At 38.6% G+C, this 20,758-nt stretch overlaps 1 protein-coding gene across 1 annotated transcript in view; it reads left to right on the top strand.

Moving 5' to 3' along the window:
• HS2ST1 (heparan sulfate 2-O-sulfotransferase 1) overlaps positions 1–20,758 on the top strand; it is a 187,734-nt gene that overhangs the window by 143,522 nt on the left and 23,454 nt on the right. Inside the window, exon 2 of the mRNA XM_052637779.1 lies at positions 8,562–8,800. Coding sequence (XP_052493739.1) covers positions 8,562–8,800 — 239 coding nt within the window. The remainder of the gene's footprint in view (positions 1–8,561; positions 8,801–20,758) is intronic.

Below are 20,758 nucleotides of genomic sequence, written 5' to 3'. Positions count from 1 at the left end.
AAGTGGGGAGAGTGGGCATCTTTGTATTATTCCTAATGTTTGAGGAAATGCTTTCAATTTTTCACTGTTGAGTGCAATGTTAGCTGTGGGCTTATGTATGGCCTTTATTATGTTGAGGTATATTCTCTATGCCAACTTTCTGGAGAGTTGTTTTTTTGTTTTTGTTTTTCTAAAATCATAAACGGGTGTTGAATTTTGTCAAAATCTTTTTCTGCACCTATTGAGATGATTATATAGTTTTTATTCTTCAGTTTGTTAGTGTCCACATTAGTTTATTTGTGGCTGTTGAACCATTCTTGCATACCTGATATGAAGTCCATTTGATCATGAAGTATGATCATTTTAATGTATTTTGTATTTGTTCTGCCAATATTTGTTGAGGATTTTTGCATCTAAGTACATCAGTGATTCTGGCCTATAATTTTCATTTCTTGTGATACCTTTATCTGGTTTTGGTATCAGGGTGTTGCTGGCCTCATAGAATGAGTTTGGAAACATTCCTTCCTCTGCAGTTTCTTGAAATAGTTTAGGAAGGATAGATGAAGCTGGTCCTAATGCTAAAGCAGGCTTGCTGGTGTGGGTCTCAGAGTATTCTGGGGATTTTGCCTGCCTACTGGTGGTCAAAGCTGGGTCTCTGTCTCTGGCAGTGAAGCTCTGGAAGGTCTGGTGCCTTCACACTGGTATGTGCAGCTGCGTTCTGGGCCCTGTGGTGGCTAGGTTCATGTTCAGGGACTGCTATGGGCTCAGGGGTGTTAAGGTGCCCGTCTGCTGGTGGGTGGAGCCATGTCCCACTTGGTTAGTTGCTTGGCCTGAGGAGTTCCAGCACTTGTGGTTGCTGGGGGGTGGAGGGAGCTGGGTCTTGACATTAATAAGCTAGAGGGAGTATTCCAGAATGGCGCTTGTCAACACCAGTGTCCCCATGGTAGGACAGGCTCCCCAAAATGGCTGCCACCAGTGTCTTTGCCTCAGCGTGAGCTCCAGTTGCCTCCTGCTTCTCTGGGACCCTCTCCAAGATCAGCAGGTGCGTCTGACCCAGGCTCCTCACTGCCATCAGCCCCGGTTCCAACAACAGACAAGATTTTGTGTCTGCCCTTTCAGAATGGAGTCTATATTTCCCACAGTCTTCTGAGTCTCCTGAAAATAAGCATCACTGATCTTCAAAGCCAGATACTCTGGGGGCTCATCTTTCTGGTACACGACTCTGGGCTACAGAGCCCATTGTGGGGCACAGACCCCTTATTCCCTGGGGGAGAACCTCTGCAGTTGTAACAGTTCTACCGTTTGTGGGTCACCCAACCCAAGGGTTGAGGTTTTGACTCGTCTACAACTCCACCTCTCCTGTCCATCTCCGTTATGGTTCCTTCTTTATACCTTTAGTGCAGAAGATCTTTTCTGGTAGGTTCAGATCTTTTTCATCAATCTGTAAGTAGTTGTAATTTTGATGTGCTTATGAGGGGAAGTAAGCTCAGGGTCTTTGCTGTCTTGGGAATTCCTCTTATTTTATTTTCATTTTTATTCACTTATGTATTTAAGTTTCCTTGATATTTCTTTCAGTTTTGTTTTCTGTTTTTCTTCTTGCCTCTTTTCTTTTCTCTTCATTCCTATAAATTACTTTTACACTTACTAAAAGTTACAGTTTGATTTATCCATAGTGTTTTTGAGTTTAAAACACTTGGAGTGTGTTTCTGAGTGTACAGCATTTTTTTCATGGTTGCTTTATGTGTTACATCATATAAATATCACTTGTCACAGTTTACTGGTGTCATCAGTTTACCAATTCAGGTGAAGTGTAGAAACTACCTCTATTTACATACTTTCATTATCTGCCACTTACAACACAATTGTACTAAATATTTCTTCTGCATACATTTAAAATCATATCACACAATGTTATAATTTTTGCCTTATATGTCAAACATATTTTTGAAAACACAAGAAGGACAGTTTATTGTATTTACCCATATATTTATTCTTTCTATTTTTTTGTTCCCTTTTTTTCCCTTGTGTTTTAAGATTTCTTTTATTTTTTTTTCCTATCTAGAAAACGTCATTAATCACAGTGGCAATAAATCATTGAAGGTTTCTTTCATATGAGAATATCTTGCGCCCCTGCATTCTCGAGGGTGATTTTCTCTGGGTTTAGGGTTATTTTATTTCACCACGTGAAAACCTGGGCCACCTCCTCCTGGCTCTTTGACCTCTGATGAGAAATCTGCAGTTACTCCAGTTTTTTCTATAATAGGCTTCATTTTCTCGGGCTAATTTCAAGCCCTTTTTTCTTCATTTTTAGTTTCCAGAAGCTTAATTATGATATGTCTTGTCTTGGATGTCTTTGGTGTATGCCATTTGGAGTTTGTTCAGCATCTTAAATCTTTGCCTCCTGTCAGATGTCAGGTTTTCAGCAATATTTCTTTAAGAACTCTTTCAGCCCTGCTTTCTTTCTCCTTTCCTTCCAAGACTCTGTGACCCCAATTTTAGATATTGTTGTTATATCCCACAGTTCCCCAAGGTTCTGTTGCTTTATTCTCCCTATTATATTCTCTCATTGTTATTCTGATTGGATAATTTCTTTTGTTCCATGCTCCAGTTCACTAAATTTCCTTCCTTTCCATTCTACTGTTGATCCCATTCACTGAGCTTTTTATTTGGGTTTTTTTTTCTTCTTTGAGTTCTAAAATTTCCATTTAGTTATTTATGTATTCTATTTCATTACTGAGCTTATTTTCTGAGGCCTTCTATTTTTTCATTTGGTTCAAGCTTGTTTTTGAAAGCATTTTTATCATGACTGGTTTAAATCTTGTGACAATTCTAACATCGCTGTCCTTTTTATATTATCATTTCTTATCTCTATTCATTGAGTTTGAGATCTTGTTGGTTCTTAATATGCTGAGTACAATTTGATTGAAACATGAATATTTTTATATTATGTTGTGAGACTTTGGATCTTTTTTCCTTCGGTTGAATAAAATATTCTTTAAATTCTATAGTGTTTTGCAGTTTTCGAAAGTTTCACACACATGATGTCATATAATCCACAATAGCCCTTTTCTCCCCCAACACCTGTATTGCCCCTCCCCTTTCCCTCTTATCACTGGTATCCACTAGTTTGTTCTCTGTATTTGTGGGTACTCTGAATCTTATTTAAAAATACCTTTTGTTTTTGTTGACTTTTTCCAATACTGCTCTGGCAAGGGAAGGGGTTGCTGCTTTGTTACTGCAAAGTGGAGGTAGAAGTTCAGGTTCCCAGATAGGCCGCCATCAACACCCGGTGAGCTCATTGTCACCTTGGGCAGGGATGGGAGCGGCCTCATTACTCTGAGTGATGGTGAGCATCCTGATTCTCTACTAGGTCTCCTCGGACAGCACCAAGTGGGGAGGTGAGGTGGCCTCTCATCACTCCTGTGTGGAAGCGGACATTCTGGTTCCTTGCTTGGTCTTCACTGACACTGCACAGGTGCCTTGTTACCTGTTGCCTAGGGTAAAAGTCCTGGCTCCCTCCCTTGTCTTCTCTGACACCATTCCACCAGAGATCCTGGGTACCTGATTACAGCCTTGTGAGGGTAGAAGTCTAGGCTAGCTGCTTGGCCTGTGAGAATGGAAGTGGGGCCACAGTTTTTTCTGTGGTGTTTAGCTAGAGTAGAGTGATTATTGTCCAAAAGTTTTTTGTCTTTCCATGCTGTCCTTTTCTTGGTGTTCTGGCAGGGCTTTTGTTGGACGTCTTTTTATGTATGCCTGCTCCTGGGTTGCCAGCTTCTGCTACTCCAAGACTGAGATATATAAGGCTAAAGAAAACTTAAGGAACTCACCATGTTGTTCCTTGAATCTTAAGGGCTCTAACTAGTCTGTTTTCTTCTCTCCAACTGTTACTTAACGTTTGTCGTATATATAATGTCCAGGGTTTTAGTTGTACTTCATGAGAGGAATAGCAAAAACATAAGTTTACACCATCTTCCTTGAAGTAGAAGGTGGTCTCAGCTCCTTTCTATAGAATGATCCAGTTAAACATATGTGTAAGTTTTTTTTAAGTAATTAATTTATTTAATTTTTACTGTGCTGGGTCTTTGTGGCTGCACACAGGCTTTCTCTAGCTGAAGCAAGTGGGAGCAGCTCTCTAGTTGTGGACTGCAGGCTCCTCACTGTGGTACTTCCTTGTTGTGGAGCATGGACTCTGGGGTGTGTGGGCTTCAGTGGTTGTGGCACACGAGCTCAGTAGTTACCCTGTGGTATGTGGACTCTTCCGGACCAGGGATCAAACTCATATCCCCTGCATTGGCAGGTGGAATCCTAACCGCTGGACCACCAGGGAAGTCCACTTGTAAGTTTTAAGGACAACACGTGTGTCTCTTGCTCACTGCCTGGAAACCACATAAGAAAGCATTTACTAGTGTTGAGAGTCCAGCCTTTAATCATCCATATTGGAATTTATTTTGTCAGTCCCCATGGTGATTGAATTCAGGGAAACTGACTCAGGCTAAACATATTCATAAGAAAATGATGTATACAATTGGACAACCAATTTGTTTAATTCATAGTAATTACTACATCCTACTTCCATGAAGATCAGATAGTGTCTGACTAGACAGTTCATTCACAGTAAGTGGTGCTGGAAAAGAAATCAGTTAGCCTTTTATTCTTTTGGTGCACCTTTGTTGCTTCCTACTTCTCACTGTGTGCACATTTTATGGGGAACAAATTATACTTCAGAACAGTACTTGGGGATTTACACAACTGAGGATTTATCCCTAGAAAGTGCAAAGGATACACTTTAACTCAGGTGTTTGGTAGCTCCAAGCTCTTAGTTCCTGTCTGGCTCCGCAAAAGGCATAATTACCAGGGAGTTCCGACATGGCAAATGTGACAAGGCACCCTCCCTGTGGACATTTCTCTAATCGTCACTGCCAATTTCCTCTATAATTACTTTTTGCCTGCAATTCTAATTTTGTGAGTAACCTCTTGTTTTCGATATATATACTAATACCTTTAGGCAGTTTACTATCAGGCCTTGATGTCTGTGAACCTTTTTTTTTTTTGAAAATAATTAACTTGGGATCATGGAGCCACCTGCCCATGGTTGGGCTCTAGGAGGAAGCTCTGAAATGTACACATCAGCCGTTCTGGGGACCAGATCTATTGCTTTCATCATATCCTCAAAGGACCACAAAAATCATCATGAGCCACTATTGCTTGGACAGTTTTGAGCATTGCTTTCATAGCATGTGAGATGAGTTCCATGATGCAGTAGGTAGTTTGAGCATTCTTTGGCATTGCCTTTCTTTGGGATTGGAATGAAAACTGACCTTTTCCAGTCCTGTGGTCACTGCTGAGTTTTCCAAATTTGCTGGCATATTGAGCGTAGCACTTTCACAGCATCATCTTTTAGGAGTTGAAATAGCTCAACTGGAATTCTATCACCTCCACTAGCTTTGTTCGTGGAGATGCTTCCTAAAGCCCACTTGACTTCACATTTCAAGATATCTGGCTTTAGGTGAATGATCACACCATCGTGGTTATCTGGGTCATGAAGATCTTTTTTGTATAATTCTTCCGTGTATTCTTGCCACCTCTTCTTAATATCTTTTGCTTCTGTTAGGTCCATACTGTTTCTGTCCTTTATTGTGCGCATCTTTGCATGAAAGGTTTCCTTGGTATCTCTAATTTTCCTGAAGATCTCTAGTCTTTTTTTTAAGGAAATGTCAAATATATAGCTCATAAACTTTAATACACATAATGAACCAAGAATAATGATTAATTCTAAAAACATGCTAGTATCATACTCTATATAGAGTTTTAGCACCTTAAAAAAATTTTTTTAATCCCTAAACTAAATAATAACTTCTTTTAAAGAATAGCAAAATCTGTTTCTTTTCCAAATACTGAGTTCAGAAAAACTAGTGAAAGCATTCAGCATTATTGGTGGTTGTTGTAGCCATTAAAAGTAAAGGTAATTTCATATATTATCTGGGCTGCTGTAGGAAATAACCTCTTAAACTTCTGTCAGCACTTAAATGTCAGCAGTACTGTTTTATTTCCCATAGTGGAAAAGGGAGAGTGAGGACATAACAATACCGTAATAGTTTTGGATTGTGGTGACAGTTTGGGGTTGCTTAGAAGATACAATTCCTTTAAAATTCTTGACTATACTTATATTCTTAGGCTTTCCATAAATACATGCTGAATTTAGTGAGAGAACTTGCAAATCCTGTGTAGATGCTTGAGCATCATACATTACCTCGATTACAGATTCATTTGTAAACTACCATAAATTTTGAAAAATATTGTGCATTCTGAACATGCGGTATGTGGTTCTTAAAAGTCTGTCCAGGTTTCTTTTTCTGTTTCTTCTTAGCCTTTTTCTATTGATTGTCTTTTTTTCTTGTTCCTTAAATGTTGATATTTCCTAAGATTCTAAGATTAAATTCTCTTTACATGCTATATGTTCTGTAATATCTGTGTAGTCTCGTCATTCCTATGGTTTCCCAGATGTCTTTCTTCTACATGAATGTTTATTCTCAAGCACTTGAGCTGTGTGCCCAGTTATCTACATCTCCTGGGTATCCTAGGCAGTCCAACAATATGTTCCACATTAAGCTCATCTTGTTTTCTCCATATTCCCAACCAACTCTCCCCCATGAGAAAAGATATGTGTATATGCATAGTATATATTCATATGTGTGCTTCTCTTCCTGTTTTGGAAAGCCCACTGCTAGTAGGGCTTCCCTGAATGCTCAGTGGGTGAAGAATCTACCTGCAGCTCAGGAGACATAGGGAACGTGGGGTCGATCCTTGGGTCAGGAAAATCCCCTGGAGGAGGAAATGGCAACCCACTCCAGTATTCTTGCCTGGAAAGCCCATGAACAGAGGAGCCTGGTGGGCTTCAGTCCATGCAGAGTCAGACATGACTTAGCAACTAAACCACCACCAGTAAGCAGCAGGCTTGGAACTTCAAGTCTTCTGAAGGTGAATCCTCAGCTCAGAGCATGCTTTATAATGTAGTGGCCATATCTTCTGAATCAAAATTTAAGATGCATAGTCAAACAATATTTGAAGCCTGAACTTGTTACTGTAATTATACCACATTGCTTTTTTATGTCATTTTACTAAATTGTTGCCAGTATGGTAGATACTAATACACATAAAATGTAAAATTGTAATTATGTGTACGTATGAGATGTGCATTATGAGGTATATATACATTCATCATGTGTGTATGTGTGAGGTTTGACTTAGTTAGGGAGATTGGATGATGCTTCCCTTGCAAGTGATGATTAAATTGAATGTGAGGTTTGAGGAGTTCACTAGGCAGAATTGGGGTAGAGGGAGAATGAATGAGAGTTCCAGGCAGGGTAAGGTAGCTTGCACAGAGATCTGGTGGTAGGAGGGTGCATACTGTGTGAGCAGTTGTCTTTGTGCAGAGTAATTTGCAGTCTTGTTACCCCTCTCCCCATTTCTTCCCATATTCCTGTTTCTTAATTCTAAAGAATATTTGAAGTTGAAGCTTATATTAAATAGAGAATAGTATGGCTCAGGAAACTCAAAACAGGGACTGTGTATCAACCTAGAGGGGTGGGATGGGGAGGGAGGTTCCAAAGGGAGGGGAAATATGTATACCTGTGACTGATTCATGTTGAGGTTTGACAGAAAACAGTTCTGTAAAGCAGTTATCTTTCCATTAAAAAATAAATAATAAAAAAAATTTTTAATGTAACTTTCTTTTCAAACTGCTTGGTGAACAGTCATTTGAATTAGAGACACCATGGAGTTTAATTAATAAACATAGCCAGGATTTATCTGTAGTTTAAAACACCAAAATGAAAAAGGTTTTATGATACCATCTTTCCTCTTGTTACCTAAAATCACACAAGGATTCATAATCACTGCCATAGTACATTCTGATAAGGCAGGGAGTTATTACATCCTACATACTTCCCAGGTGGTGCAGTGGAAGGAATCCACCTGCCAATGCAAGAGACACAAGAGATGCAGGTTGGATCCCTGGATGGGGAATTCCCCACTCCATTTCCCTTGGAGTAGGAAATGGCAACCCACTCCAGTAGTCTTGCCTAGAGAATTCCATGGACAGAGGAGCCTGGCAGGCTACAGTCCAAGGGATTGCAAAGAGTCAGACACAACTGAGCTCACACACAACTACATCCTAGGTAATAAATTTCTAAATCATTGCCTAAATTATAAGTGATTTTATTTTCTAAGTGTATTTTTACTGTGAAGTTTAGTATTCCATGTAACCTGTCTTTATGTGTTTGAGAATTAATACAGGCTATAAAAATTCTGTTGGAATGAAAAGTGTATTTTGAACTACATGGAAGAACTCTAATCTCTTGTATTCTAAACTCAGTGACTGTTTTTTCTTCTGTTCTTCATATGTATGAGTATTATCTCTCCAAGATAATTCTGAAGTTTTGGTTCTTAAAACATTTCTTTAGTGGTTCTTAACCCCATTCTTGAGTAGGAGAACTATGTTCCAGGAATAGGGAATTATTTTCAGTGTTTTACAACTTCCTTTATAGTGTCTTTCAAAACTAAGTTCATATTTGTCTTTGCAGAAAGGGCTATTGCACGACATGAAGTTCGAGAGATTGAGCAGCGACATACCATGGATGGCCCTCGGCAAGATGTAGCTTTAGATGAGGAAGACGACATGGTGATCATTTATAACAGAGTCCCCAAAACTGCAAGCACCTCTTTTACCAATATTGCCTATGACCTGTGTGCAAAGAATAAATACCATGTTCTTCACATCAACACTACCAAAAATAATCCAGTGATGTCACTGCAAGATCAGGTAAATACCACTTGGATTAATAATGTTTTCTGACACTAACTCAAGTTTTGTATTTCAAGAAGATAAAGCATTTTAAGGGATATGTATGCTGAGCCCAGTGGATTGTAAGTTTCCTGGAGAAATGGATCAACCAAACTTCTCTATAGTTTTACATTCTTCACAGTATTTAGTACATTTCCTTGCCTACAATATGTATTGAAATACTTGTGAAATAAATGAATTAACAGCTTGAATTTTTGAAGAGAAACTTGATACTCTTCAGTATGCTAGCCCTTTAAAACTGTGAAATATTTTTAGCAGATGCCCTGCAATAAAAATCATTATATTGTCTCAATTCATCACTGAGAAATCTTTATTTGATGAATACTTGTATTCTATATGGTTCAGTTTTGTGACTAGACTCCTGAATTTAATCTTACCTTCTTTCATGTAAGTATTAGGCATAAACTTCTGGAGAACAGGGGTTATGACTTGTATTTTTAATATAATCTTGCCTTTCAAGTTATTGAGAATCTTTTTAAAAAATTTTTTATCAGAGTATAGTTGATTTACAATGTTGTGTTAATTCCTGTTGTTCAACAAAATGAATCAGTTACACATTTACATGTATACACTCTTTTTAAGATTCTGATCCCATGTAGGTCATTACAGAGTATTGCGTAGAGTTCCCTGTGCTCTACATAGGTTCTTACTAGTTACCTATTTTAGATATATAGTAGTATGTTTTGTGTCTGTCCTAATCTCCCAATTTATCCCTTCTCTCCTTACCTCCTGGTGACCGTAAACTTGTTTTCCACATCTATAACTCTTCCTGTTGTGTAATTAAGTTAATTTGTATTCTTTTATAAAAAGTGCTGCAGTGAACATTGGGGTGCAGTATCTTTCAGGTTGTTAAGAATCTTTAGATAAACAGATGGATAGATAATTTATGAAATGGTTTTAAGAAAAGTAGAGGAAGTTATCTCAGAAACTGAAACTGACTCCCCTCTTTAGCAGTAGCTTCAGATATTTTCTTTACACCTGGAGTTCTTACTATAAGTATAGTTCTTTCCACAGATATTAAAGGGAATAGGAATTGAGCCCCATGATAAGAAAAGATAATATTTGAAAATACTATGTAGGATCAAGTACCATATTGGGGTAGCTTATTAGACAGGTATTTGTGATAGTCATGTAGTTAAAATGTATTTATCTGTTTGAAAATAGCTGACCTTATTTTATTGTCACAGAATTGCTGTTATCCCACTATTTAGCATAGCTTTAATCCTCTCATTGAAATAAGAGAATAACATTGACACACGGTTAGGTACGCTTTCTTACTAGAGAGCTATTTGTAAAGGCTAATTATATATGGCATATCATGTCCCCATATAATTCTTGGCTCTTTGCAGTATCCTCAATTACTCTCTTCTATAGAACCAAAAATCTACACTCATCAGCCAAATCAAATAACTCTTTTGTAAATGAGAAGAAACATGAGCTTATTTAGCTAAGTGGGTCATAAAAACTATTCATTATGTAATTTTGTATATCTCAAGGGCAAGTGTCCTAAATTATCTAATTTTATACAGTGTGTGCTGCTAAGTCGCTTCAGTCGTGTCCGACTCTGTGCAACCCCATACATGGCAGCCCACCAGGCTCCCCCGTCCCTGGGATTCTCCAGGCAAGAACACTGGAGTGGGTTGCCATTTCCTTCAATGCATGAAAGTGAAAAGTGAAAGTGAAGTTGCTCAGTCGTGTCCGACTCTTAGCGACCCCATGGACTGCAGCCTACCAGGCTCCTCCGTCCATGGGATTTACTAGGCAAGAGTACTGGAGTGGGGTGCCATCGCCTTCTCCGATTCAGTGTGTAGTAGATTTTAAATCTGCATGATTACTTTTCAGAATATTTCTTGGTTTACAAGGAGCATTTCTTAATACTCACATAATATTTTACATTTCTTCAGTAATATTGTTTAGAAAAATAGAGTTAATTTGTTCAAATTTTTCTTTGCCACCCCGTGGACTGTAGCCCATCAGGCTCCTCTGCCCATGGGATTCTCCAGGCAAGAATACTGGAGTGGGTTGCCATTTCCTTCTCCAGGGGATCTTCCCAACCCAGGGATTGAACCCGGGTCTCCTGCATTGCAGACAAACGTTTTACCGTCTGAGCCACCAAGGAAGCCCATATAACACTACAACATGGATTTGCTTGTTTTCTCAGGACGAGGTCCAAGTTAAACATTTTGGTTATACATTTTGGCGAGAACACAACTTGATGTTTTCTTTGAATAGTTCTCATAGTTCCTGCAACTATGTTTTATGTTTCCTAGTAAATTATAAAAAAGCTCTTTGAAAAACGTAGCCTTGTTTTTCATTTCTTTGGTAATTCCCCAAGGAATGTAGCATAATCTCAGTATACATCACATGCACAATAAAGGAAACTTGAAAGCAGAGCTGAGGAGTGTGTCTGCTGCTGTTGCTGCTAAGTCACTTCAGTCGTGTCCAGCTCTGAATACGCGTTAACTGTTACATAGGGAATGCTTTTATATCAAACCAGAAATACTCTGTCTTTACCTCTAAGATTTTTGAGAAGAATGATTAAGCAGATAAAAAGTTTAGCAAAGTCTCCCATGCAAAAATGAATCTAGGAAAGAGCTGGGGATATTAAAGGCAAATATTAAGCAGACTGGACTGCTGAGGTTGGAAGATGAAAGAACGGAAGGCACAATCATCTATTATATCCCTGAATATTTTTACGAGTAAATTGGGCTTTAAATAGAAGATCAGGACAACAGCAGATTTAATAAAACCCTCATTTTTTAAGTCTCACTTGAGTTAGATACTGATTAGAAACTATTTCTCAGAGAAGAAAGAAGAGCAAAATAGGTCATTTATTAATTTTTTTTAATAATAGGGCAGTTCAGAACAGTTCACAAGGACAATAAAAATATGGTATTAAAATCAAGTATTATACAAGGTGATTTTCAGGAAATATTTTTGAAATTATTTTCAAGGTATCTAATATTATAATTCAAAAGTTTACATTTAGAGGAAGCTTATACTAGGTTGAAAGTAAAATTAAAATGCTCTCTAATATGTCATGCAAAGGGAAAGGAAATAGCACCTATGACTTGTTTGAAGAACTGTTTCTAGTCAGAAGAAAGCGTCAGTTAAAAAAAAATTAGATACGGTGTATTAGAGAACATTTTGTATATTAAGCCACCCCTACCTAATTAACTACAGATACTGAACTACCAGCTGACATTCTGAAGTATGTCAGCTGGTGATCAAGGCTATTCTTCCACTCTGGCCCCCACAAATACATTTTAAGTGTTGTTCATTATGTAACCCCTTTGCCTTTAAGGTAGTGTCTGTGCATCTCTTTTGCTGCATAAACACACACACACACACACACACACGACAAGCTATTAAAAGGAAAACAGAAGTTTTATCTCATCTAAATGCAACTGGAAAAATGTACCAGTACATGATGCCTATAAATGTCTTACGCAGTAAGCTTTGGCAGATTTATATTTCATGGGCCGGGGATGGGGGGAAGGTCTAAGTCATTATCAGATATATCATAGCTATAAGACAACTTTCTAACACTGGACACAACTATGAGAACTATTCAAAGAAAACATCAAGTTGTGTTCTCACCAAAATATATAACCAAAATGTTTAACTTGGACCTCATCCTGAGAAAACAAGCAAATCCATGTTGTAGAATGTTATATAGAACATATACATCTAGGACAACTGTCCTGAACTATTAGTGTCAATGTCATAACAACCGAAAAGGGCAGGGGGGAAGGGGAGTGATGGGCTAGAGGAGACTAAGGAGACATGAAAACCAAGTGTGATTCATGACCCATGATTGGATGCTTGAACAAAAATGTCTGCTACTTTGATTCAGAAAAAAATTAAGTGTGTCTGTACATAGAGAGAGGGGAGGAAAGAAAGAGATAAACAGAAGTGGCAAAATGTTACCAGTGACTCTTGGTGAAGAATGTACAAATATTGGCTACTATTCTTTCAACTTTTCTGTAGTTTAATAAGAGTTTTTCAGAATTAAGAGGTTGGGATAAGAGAAACAGAACAAGGAGATTAGGAGGTAATCATTTGAGAATATAAGGCACGAAAGGACTTAAGTGCTAAGTATGAGGTAGATTCAGCCATGTAGGTTATGTTTTTGAGATGGGCTTTACTCTGTTAATGGACAGGAATCAGCAGGAGACAGGTAATCGGTTCCTCTAGTTGGAAAATGAAGTTGACTCTAGTACATAAAAGTATCTTTATATTACGGAACATCTTGTCTCTAAAGTAACAAATAGGCTTAAATGGCATCATCTTTTATGATTCTTCTTTATTCTTGTCTGCTCTCATATATTTATTTGAGATAAATAAATCTCTGATCTGATCTGGTCTGATCATATTTAACCCCTTTCTGGAATTATCCAGAATTTGTATTCTCTTACAGGACAGTATAGTATTTTTTTTAAATTTACTGTTAAACCAACGTCTGGCTATTTGCATTAAAGCATACGGTTTTATATTAATAGTCGCAAATACTGATTTTTCAGAACAACACTTTAGGTGAATGCTGCTCAACTTAGAATGTGTATACTGAACACCAGTTGAAGTACAGTTTTTTATTCAGAAGGACTGAGATAAAGCCTGATACTTGAATTTCTGAGAAGCTTCCTATTAATGCCAAAACTGATATTTCTGGTCCTTGACCCACAGTTTGAATAGCAAAGATCTAGAACATGATTCTCAGTGAGGTGATGGAATCATACAAGATGCGTATTATAATCTTCCCATGATGGTGAGTTACTTATCTTTAAATTAGCATTCCTACCTCCCCAACAAAATCTAAATTCCTTACCTGGGCCAACAGGTCCTCCTTCTTGATCAGACACTTGCCCATTGGCTATTGCTTCCATCTTTTATTTGCTGGCCACACTGAACTTTTGATTCATTGAATGCACCAAGCGTTTACCGCTTCAGGGCCTCTGTACTTAACATTTCCTCTTAGAATGCACTTCTCTTGGCCTCACAGTTGGCTTTATATTATCTGTTAAGGTTTCAGCTTATTGACATCCTCATAGCAAAACCTTAGTTGGCCATCCTTTGTATTAAATACTTCTTTCAGGTTACTAGGTACCATTATTCTTTCACTATCTTTCCTATTACTGATTTATTTATTTCCTGTCATTTTCTCTATTATAATTTAAGTTTCTTAAGGGCAGGGACCTTGTCTGTCTTGTTCACTTTGTATCCCTGGGCTTAGAACCATACCTAGAACATAGTTCAGTTCAGTCACTCAGTTGTGCCCAACTCTTTGCGACCCTTTGGATTGCAGCATGCCAGGCCTCCCTGTCCATCACCAACTACCAGAGTTTACTTAAACTCATGTCCATTGAGTTGGTGATGCGATCCAACCATCTTATCCTCTGTCGTTGCCTTCTCCTCCTGCCTTCCAATCTTTCCCAGCATCAGGGTCTTTTCCAATGAGTCAGCTCTTCGCAAGAGGTGGCCAAAGTATTGGAGTTTCAGCTTCAGCCTCTGTCCTTCCAATGAATATTCAAGACTGATTTCCTCTAGGATGGACTGGTTGGATTTCCTTGCAGTCCAAGAGACTCTCAAGAGTCTTCTCCAACACCACAGTTCAAAAGCATCAATTCTTCAGCGCTCAGCTTTCTTTATAGTCCAACTCACATCCATACATGACTACTGGAAAAACCATAGCCTTGACTAGACAGACTTTTGTTGGCAAAGTAACGTCTCTGCTTTTTAATATGCTGTCTAGGTTGGTCGTAACTTTTCTTCCAAGAAGTAAGAGTCTTTTAATTTCATGGCTGCAGTCACCATCTGCAGTGATTTTGGAGCCCAAGAAAATAAGTCTGCCACTGTTCCACTCTTCCCCGTCTATTTGCCATGAACTGAGGGGACCAGATGCTATGATCTTAGTTTTCTGAATGTTGCATTTTAACCCAACTTTTTCACTCTGCTCTTTCACTTTCATCAAGTGGCTCTTTAGTTCTTCTTTGTTTTTTCTGCCATAAGGCTGGTGTCATCTGCATATTTGAGGTTATTGATATTTCTCCCAGCAATCTTCATTCCAGCTTGTGCTTCATCCAGCCCAGTATTTCTTGTGATGTACTCTGCATATAAGTTAAATAAGCAGGGTGACAGTATGCAGCCTTGATGTACTCCTTTCCCTATTTGGAACCAGTCTGTTGTTCCATGTCCAGTTCTAACTGTTGCTTCTTGACCTGCATACAGATTTCTCAAGAGGCAGGTCAGGTGGTCTGATATTCCCATCTGTTTAAGAATTTTCCACAGTTTATTGTGATCCACACAGTCAAAGGCTTTGGCATAGTCAATAAAGCAGAAATAGATGTTTTTCTGGAACTCTCTTGGTTTTTGGTGATCCAGCGGATGTTGGCAATTTCATCTCTGTTACCTCTGCCTTTTCTAATATCAACTTGAACATCTGGAAGTTCACGGTTCATGTACTGTTGAAGCCTGGCTTGGAGAATTTTGAGCGTTGCTTTACTAGCATGTGAGATGAATGCAGTTGTTTGGTAGTTTGAGCATTCTTTGGCATTGCCTTTTCTGGAGAAGGAAATGGCAACCCACTCCAGTATTCTTGCCTGGAGAATCCCATGGATGGAGGAGCTTGGTGGGCTACAGTCCACGGGTCGCAAAGAGTCAGGCACGACTGAGCGACTTCACTTTCACTTTCTTTGGGATTGGAATGAAAACTGACCTTTTCCAATCCTGTGGCCACTGCTGAGTTTTCCAAATTTGCTGGCATATTGAGTGCAGCACTTTCACAGCATCATCTTTCAGGATTTGAAATACTTCAACTGGAATTCCATCACCTCCACTAGCTTTGTTCGTAGTGATGCTTCCTAAGGCCCACTTGACTTGACATTCCAGGGTTGTTTGTAGTGATGCTTCCTAAGGCCCACTTGACTTCACATTCCAGGATGTCTGGCTCTAGGTGAGTGATCATACTATCATGATTGTCTGGGTGGTGAAGATCTTTCTTGTATAGTTCTTCTGTTTATTCTTGCCACCTCTTCTTAATATCTTCTGCTTCTGTTAGGTCCATACCATTTCTCTCCTTTATGGTGCCCATCGTGGCATGAAATGTTCCCTTGGTATCTCTGATTTTCTTGAAGAGATCTCTAGTCTTTCCCATTCTGTTGTAGATAGTCCATATCGTATTGTATGTATTGTAGATACATAGTAGATACTCCGTAATTTTTTGTTGAATGAATAAATGAACAAATGAACCTGCCTAGGTTCTGAAGGTAATTCTTAGCTGAGCTTGATGCCTTGGTGGTAAATCCTGGCAGAAGGAGTACCTCTGATTGATAGTAGTAGGATTGAACAACACAGTTCTGAGCTTTAGTACAGATAGTTTACTATGTTCTTTTGCTGCTGAACCTTTCTTATATGGTATCCAATTATTACTCATTTTTTCTCTGCATAGAAAACTTCCTCTCCAATTTAGTCTCATAAAACTACCCACGGCTGTACAGTGAATGTTTATTTTAAGTATATGCATGAGTAGGAGTTTGGTATATATAATTACCCAAGTTAATAGTAATGTTCACTCAATAGATAGTAATTACAAAGTTGGAATTTGACCAGGATGTTCAGGATGACATTCCTACTTTTAGATAGTGAAAACAAGTTCTTTTGTGATCACATTTAATCATAATGTTGAGATTACTCTTATTAAGAATATAAATCTAGATATACTGTTAGTGAGAGGGTGCTTTCTCAGCTTTTCCTATTGCACTGGTTCAATTCTGGTTCAGCTAGCAAATAAATCACAACACCACTCGCTACATTGCTTGTGTTTTCCCGAAAGGCCTCTTCTGATTACCTGCTAGCCTAACTCTGCTTAAGAGTTATAAAATCTGACAAAAATCACAGTTTAAAATTTGCTCCAGGCTAGCCATAAAACATCTCTTTTTCCTGTGTTGTATCTAACTACTATTTCTGAAATACCTTCTTGATAGCCTTTTGCAGAGTATGGAAATTCTCTTTGAATAAAGTTGCTATGGTGACTTTATTTCTTTTCCCCAAGAGTTTTCAGTGTTTTCAGATTCAGCCTCATTTGACACTATTAGTTTAGCTCCTTTTTGCCCCTCTCTTTATCTTTCATTAGTGCCAAGTATCGTAGTCAGTAAGAATCCGTAAAATGAACTGAGTAGAAGCTTGCCCACCTGATCTACATCTCCCCTTACTATCTCCTCCTCCCTGTCCCAGAGCTTTATCTCACAGTCTTGGGCAGAATGCACCACTGTAGAGGAAAACCAGAAGAAAAACTGAAAGGCAAGTGGAAGAGAAGAGACGAGAACACAGAGAGTGACAGGGCAGGGCCTGCAGCTAGACTGATGAAAGGGCGTAAGCGAATATGACCGATGAGAGGCAGGGAAAATTCTGGAGAACTCAGAGGATAAAAATTAAATGTGGCTAAATTAATACTTTGAAAGGAAAACTTTTAAAAAGTATGTTCTTCAGAGGGCATTAATTAGGTTTTTATGTCCTGGGAGATTACTTTTGAAAAGGAGATTAGGATGGTGTAGAATTTCAGTCATACATAAATGACACTTCTAAATGCTCAGACTTTTCTCCAGATTAGTGTGAACCACCACTTTAACCTTATTGACAGTATTTGTTTACTTAGCACTTTTTGCTTCCCTCTGAAGGGAAGGTAAATCTCAGCTCAGCATCTTTGAATTTATTGCAAATCAGCCACAGCTTTATTAATGAGATTTTAACAGATTGCCTTAGTTAAATGTTGATGAGATGAAAGAAAAAAATACATTCACATATATATTAAGTTTGTAGCTTTCAGTATTCTCTTAGTTGGAGATTAGAGGAAGATTCTGTGTGTTTGGAGACTAGCAATAGTAGAGTGTAGAGAATTCCCAGATGGTCTGTGCTCCCAATGCAGGGGGCATGGGTTCGATCCCTGGTTAGGAACTAAGATCCCACATGCTATGCAACATGGCCAAAAAATAAAAAAATTTAAAAAAAAAAAAAAAAAGACTGTAGAGAATTTAGTAACATACCTGAATATGCCTCAGAATGTATTTGGTATAATAAGATTTAAAATCCTACATTTAGCCTGGGTCTCTTAGTTTTGACCAGCATTGTTCAGCAACCCTTGAGGTTACCCAGGACAATAAAAGGCAAGACTAAGTCAGTGGCCATTGTCGAAAAATGATTTGGAAGTTGAGATTATAATGAATGTAAGCAGGAAAATAAACAGTTGAGAGAGATATATCAACAGAGCTTTGAGATTTTGGAGATTTGAATGTCTGGATCTCAGGGATTTCCTGAGCATTGGACAGAACCTGAAATTCTCAGTGTCCTAGTCTGTTGATCAGTATTATGATGTCAAAGATATCTGTCTGCTCCTCTTTTAAGTCTTCTGGTCCCTGGACCTCTCCAACCTTGTTTAAATTGGACAATAATAGATTAAAGAAATTAGCCAGTGGTATAGAAGGATGCTGCTGCTGCTGCTGCTAAGTCGCTTCAGTTGTGTCCGACTCTGTGCGACCCTATAGACGGAAGCCCACCAGGCTCCTCTGTTCCTGGGATTCTCCAGGCAAGAACACTGGAGTGGGTTGCCATTTCCTTCTCCATGCATGAAAGTGAAAAATGAAAGTGAAGTCACTGAGTCGTGTCCAACTCTCAGCGACTCCATGGACTGCAGCACACCAGGCTCCTCTGTCCATGGGATTTTCCAGGCAAGAGTACTGGAGTGGGGTGCCATTGCCTTCTCTGATAGAAGGATGATTGGACCCAAAATCGGAGCTATGTGGTTCTTGGACTTCAGTTTCTGTAACATAAAGAGTACAAAATATCCTAGGCCCCTTCTACCTCTAAAATGCTGATTCTGCAAACAGGAAAGTTTGAGATCGGTGACAGCAGTGGATGCCTCTTGCCTTGTTCTGTTCTGCCTTCACCAGACTCCCCTGAGTCCAATGGAGGCACAGCCCTTTTATTTATTTTATTACTTTCTGTGTTTCTTGGAATGCTTTGGTTCCAGAGTGCTTCAGGCATCACTGTGTGGGCAGATGGAGGAGACTGAGTAGGCGGGGGCATTTCACTCCCACCCCCCATTCTGTTTTATATGTTGTGGTAGCTTATGTGTGTGTGTGTGTGTGTGTGTGTGTGTGTGTATTATCTGTATATGTGATAACATTTATACCACTGTTTTAGTTCAGCATACTTTTTTTTTTTCCATATCATGAAAGCAATAACTGAGAGAGTATATCCTTGTTAAAGAGCCTCTATAGACCTCAGGCCTCTTTTGCAGGCAGTACAGAACGAGCTTCATGTTGATAAAACCAAGAGCTAGGTCCTGGGTCCACACATGCTAAAGGCTTGCTCCTCAGTGTCACCTGCTGACCTGGCCATACTGTGGAAACTTTTTAGAAGTGCAGAATCTTGGGCCCCACTCCAGACCTACGGAGTCAGAATCTGCATTTTAACAAGAGATGTTAAAATGCAGATGATTCATTTGCACACTGAGTTTGGGAAGCCCAGTAGCAGTCCAGGTCTCATCCAGCTTCCAGGGCTCTTCACCTCACATTACAGAACACACAGCAGATGGAGTGTGTCTTTAGGAGAATTTAGTTTGATCTTGACCATCCTTTGGAAGGGTGGAGGGAAATAGGACACTTGAAGTTTATACGTGTCTTTCATCCCAGTGTACTATGATGCTCTAACATTTGGCTTATATAACAGTGTTTTCTTAGGTTTCAATCTGTCATTCGCTTTCATTTCCCTCTTATACCATCACATCCATTTAAATCTCAGCTTCTGAAGAGCTCAGCTGTAAGTATCTTAAGCACCCTTGAACCACCATCTCCCATTCCTAGTCTCTTTGCCTTGTATTTCTTCCTCATTTGGGACTGAAATACTGAAAATGATTTTCACAGAACCAAAAGCTTGTATAATTTACCATTAAGTAGAAATTATAAGGGTTTTTCATATTCAACATGTAAACTTTTTTAAGGATTCAGTTTATGGATTAAGTAGTATTTTATTTTCTATTTCTTTTTCATTTGCCATTGATATTTTTATTCTATTTGATATCTTGAAGAACAAATAGGAAAGAACCTGAAATCTCAAGTCACATGTTTATTTGGCTCATTCGTTTTGGTGGGGACAATTAATATCTGCTGAAATATAATTGTGTATTCTCTAATACAACATAATTTTGTTATCTACATCCAATTTTCAGATTTTAATAATGTGTGTGTATGTGTAAAATAATAACATAGGGTTCTTTTCATTTCCCCTCCAAAAACTCCATTGTTTCTAACTCCATTGTTAGTATTTGAGTTATAAATTGAGTTATAAATCCTCCTTCCAGAATCTTCCATCTTGCCTTAGTTCACATCCTCCGACATAAGGCTGCTTCCACAGTTTCCCTACTCTGTTCCTACCAGTGGGCCTTATCCAGGAGCCATCATTCATGGCTGTTAATTTATTGACTAACCTGGTAAGAAGTGCTCCAGAATATCACCATGTAACTAACTATTATAAAGTGTAAGTGAAGGACTGATGAATTGTCAGAAGTAGGCGATTGACAGTTCTGTGTCAGGGGCTGAGGTCGCAGCTTACAGGGGCTTTCCCTGCAGAGGGTGGTGGGCCGCCACCCCCAGCCATCCCCACACTGTCTCTAGTCTCCAGAAGAGATTCTTAACCACTTGCTGTTGATCCTGCAGAGATTTGATTATCAGAAATTTATATTATTTTTCTTTGAAGAATTATGTATCATAATTCTTATAATTCTGTTTTGTAGCTGGTTTATCAAGTTCTGTATTAACCAGTTCTTGAAACTTTAATATTTATACTTAAATTGTATTAACTAATATTTTGTATACTTTTAATTCTAGTAGATTAAAATACTAGTATTTAGATATTTTTAAA

This window comes from Budorcas taxicolor, chromosome 3, assembly GCF_023091745.1.
Source record: "Budorcas taxicolor isolate Tak-1 chromosome 3, Takin1.1, whole genome shotgun sequence".
Classification (NCBI taxonomy): Eukaryota; Metazoa; Chordata; class Mammalia; order Artiodactyla; family Bovidae; genus Budorcas; species Budorcas taxicolor.
Note: the sequence above shows the minus strand (reverse complement) of the source record. Positions and strands in the feature narration are given on the sequence as shown.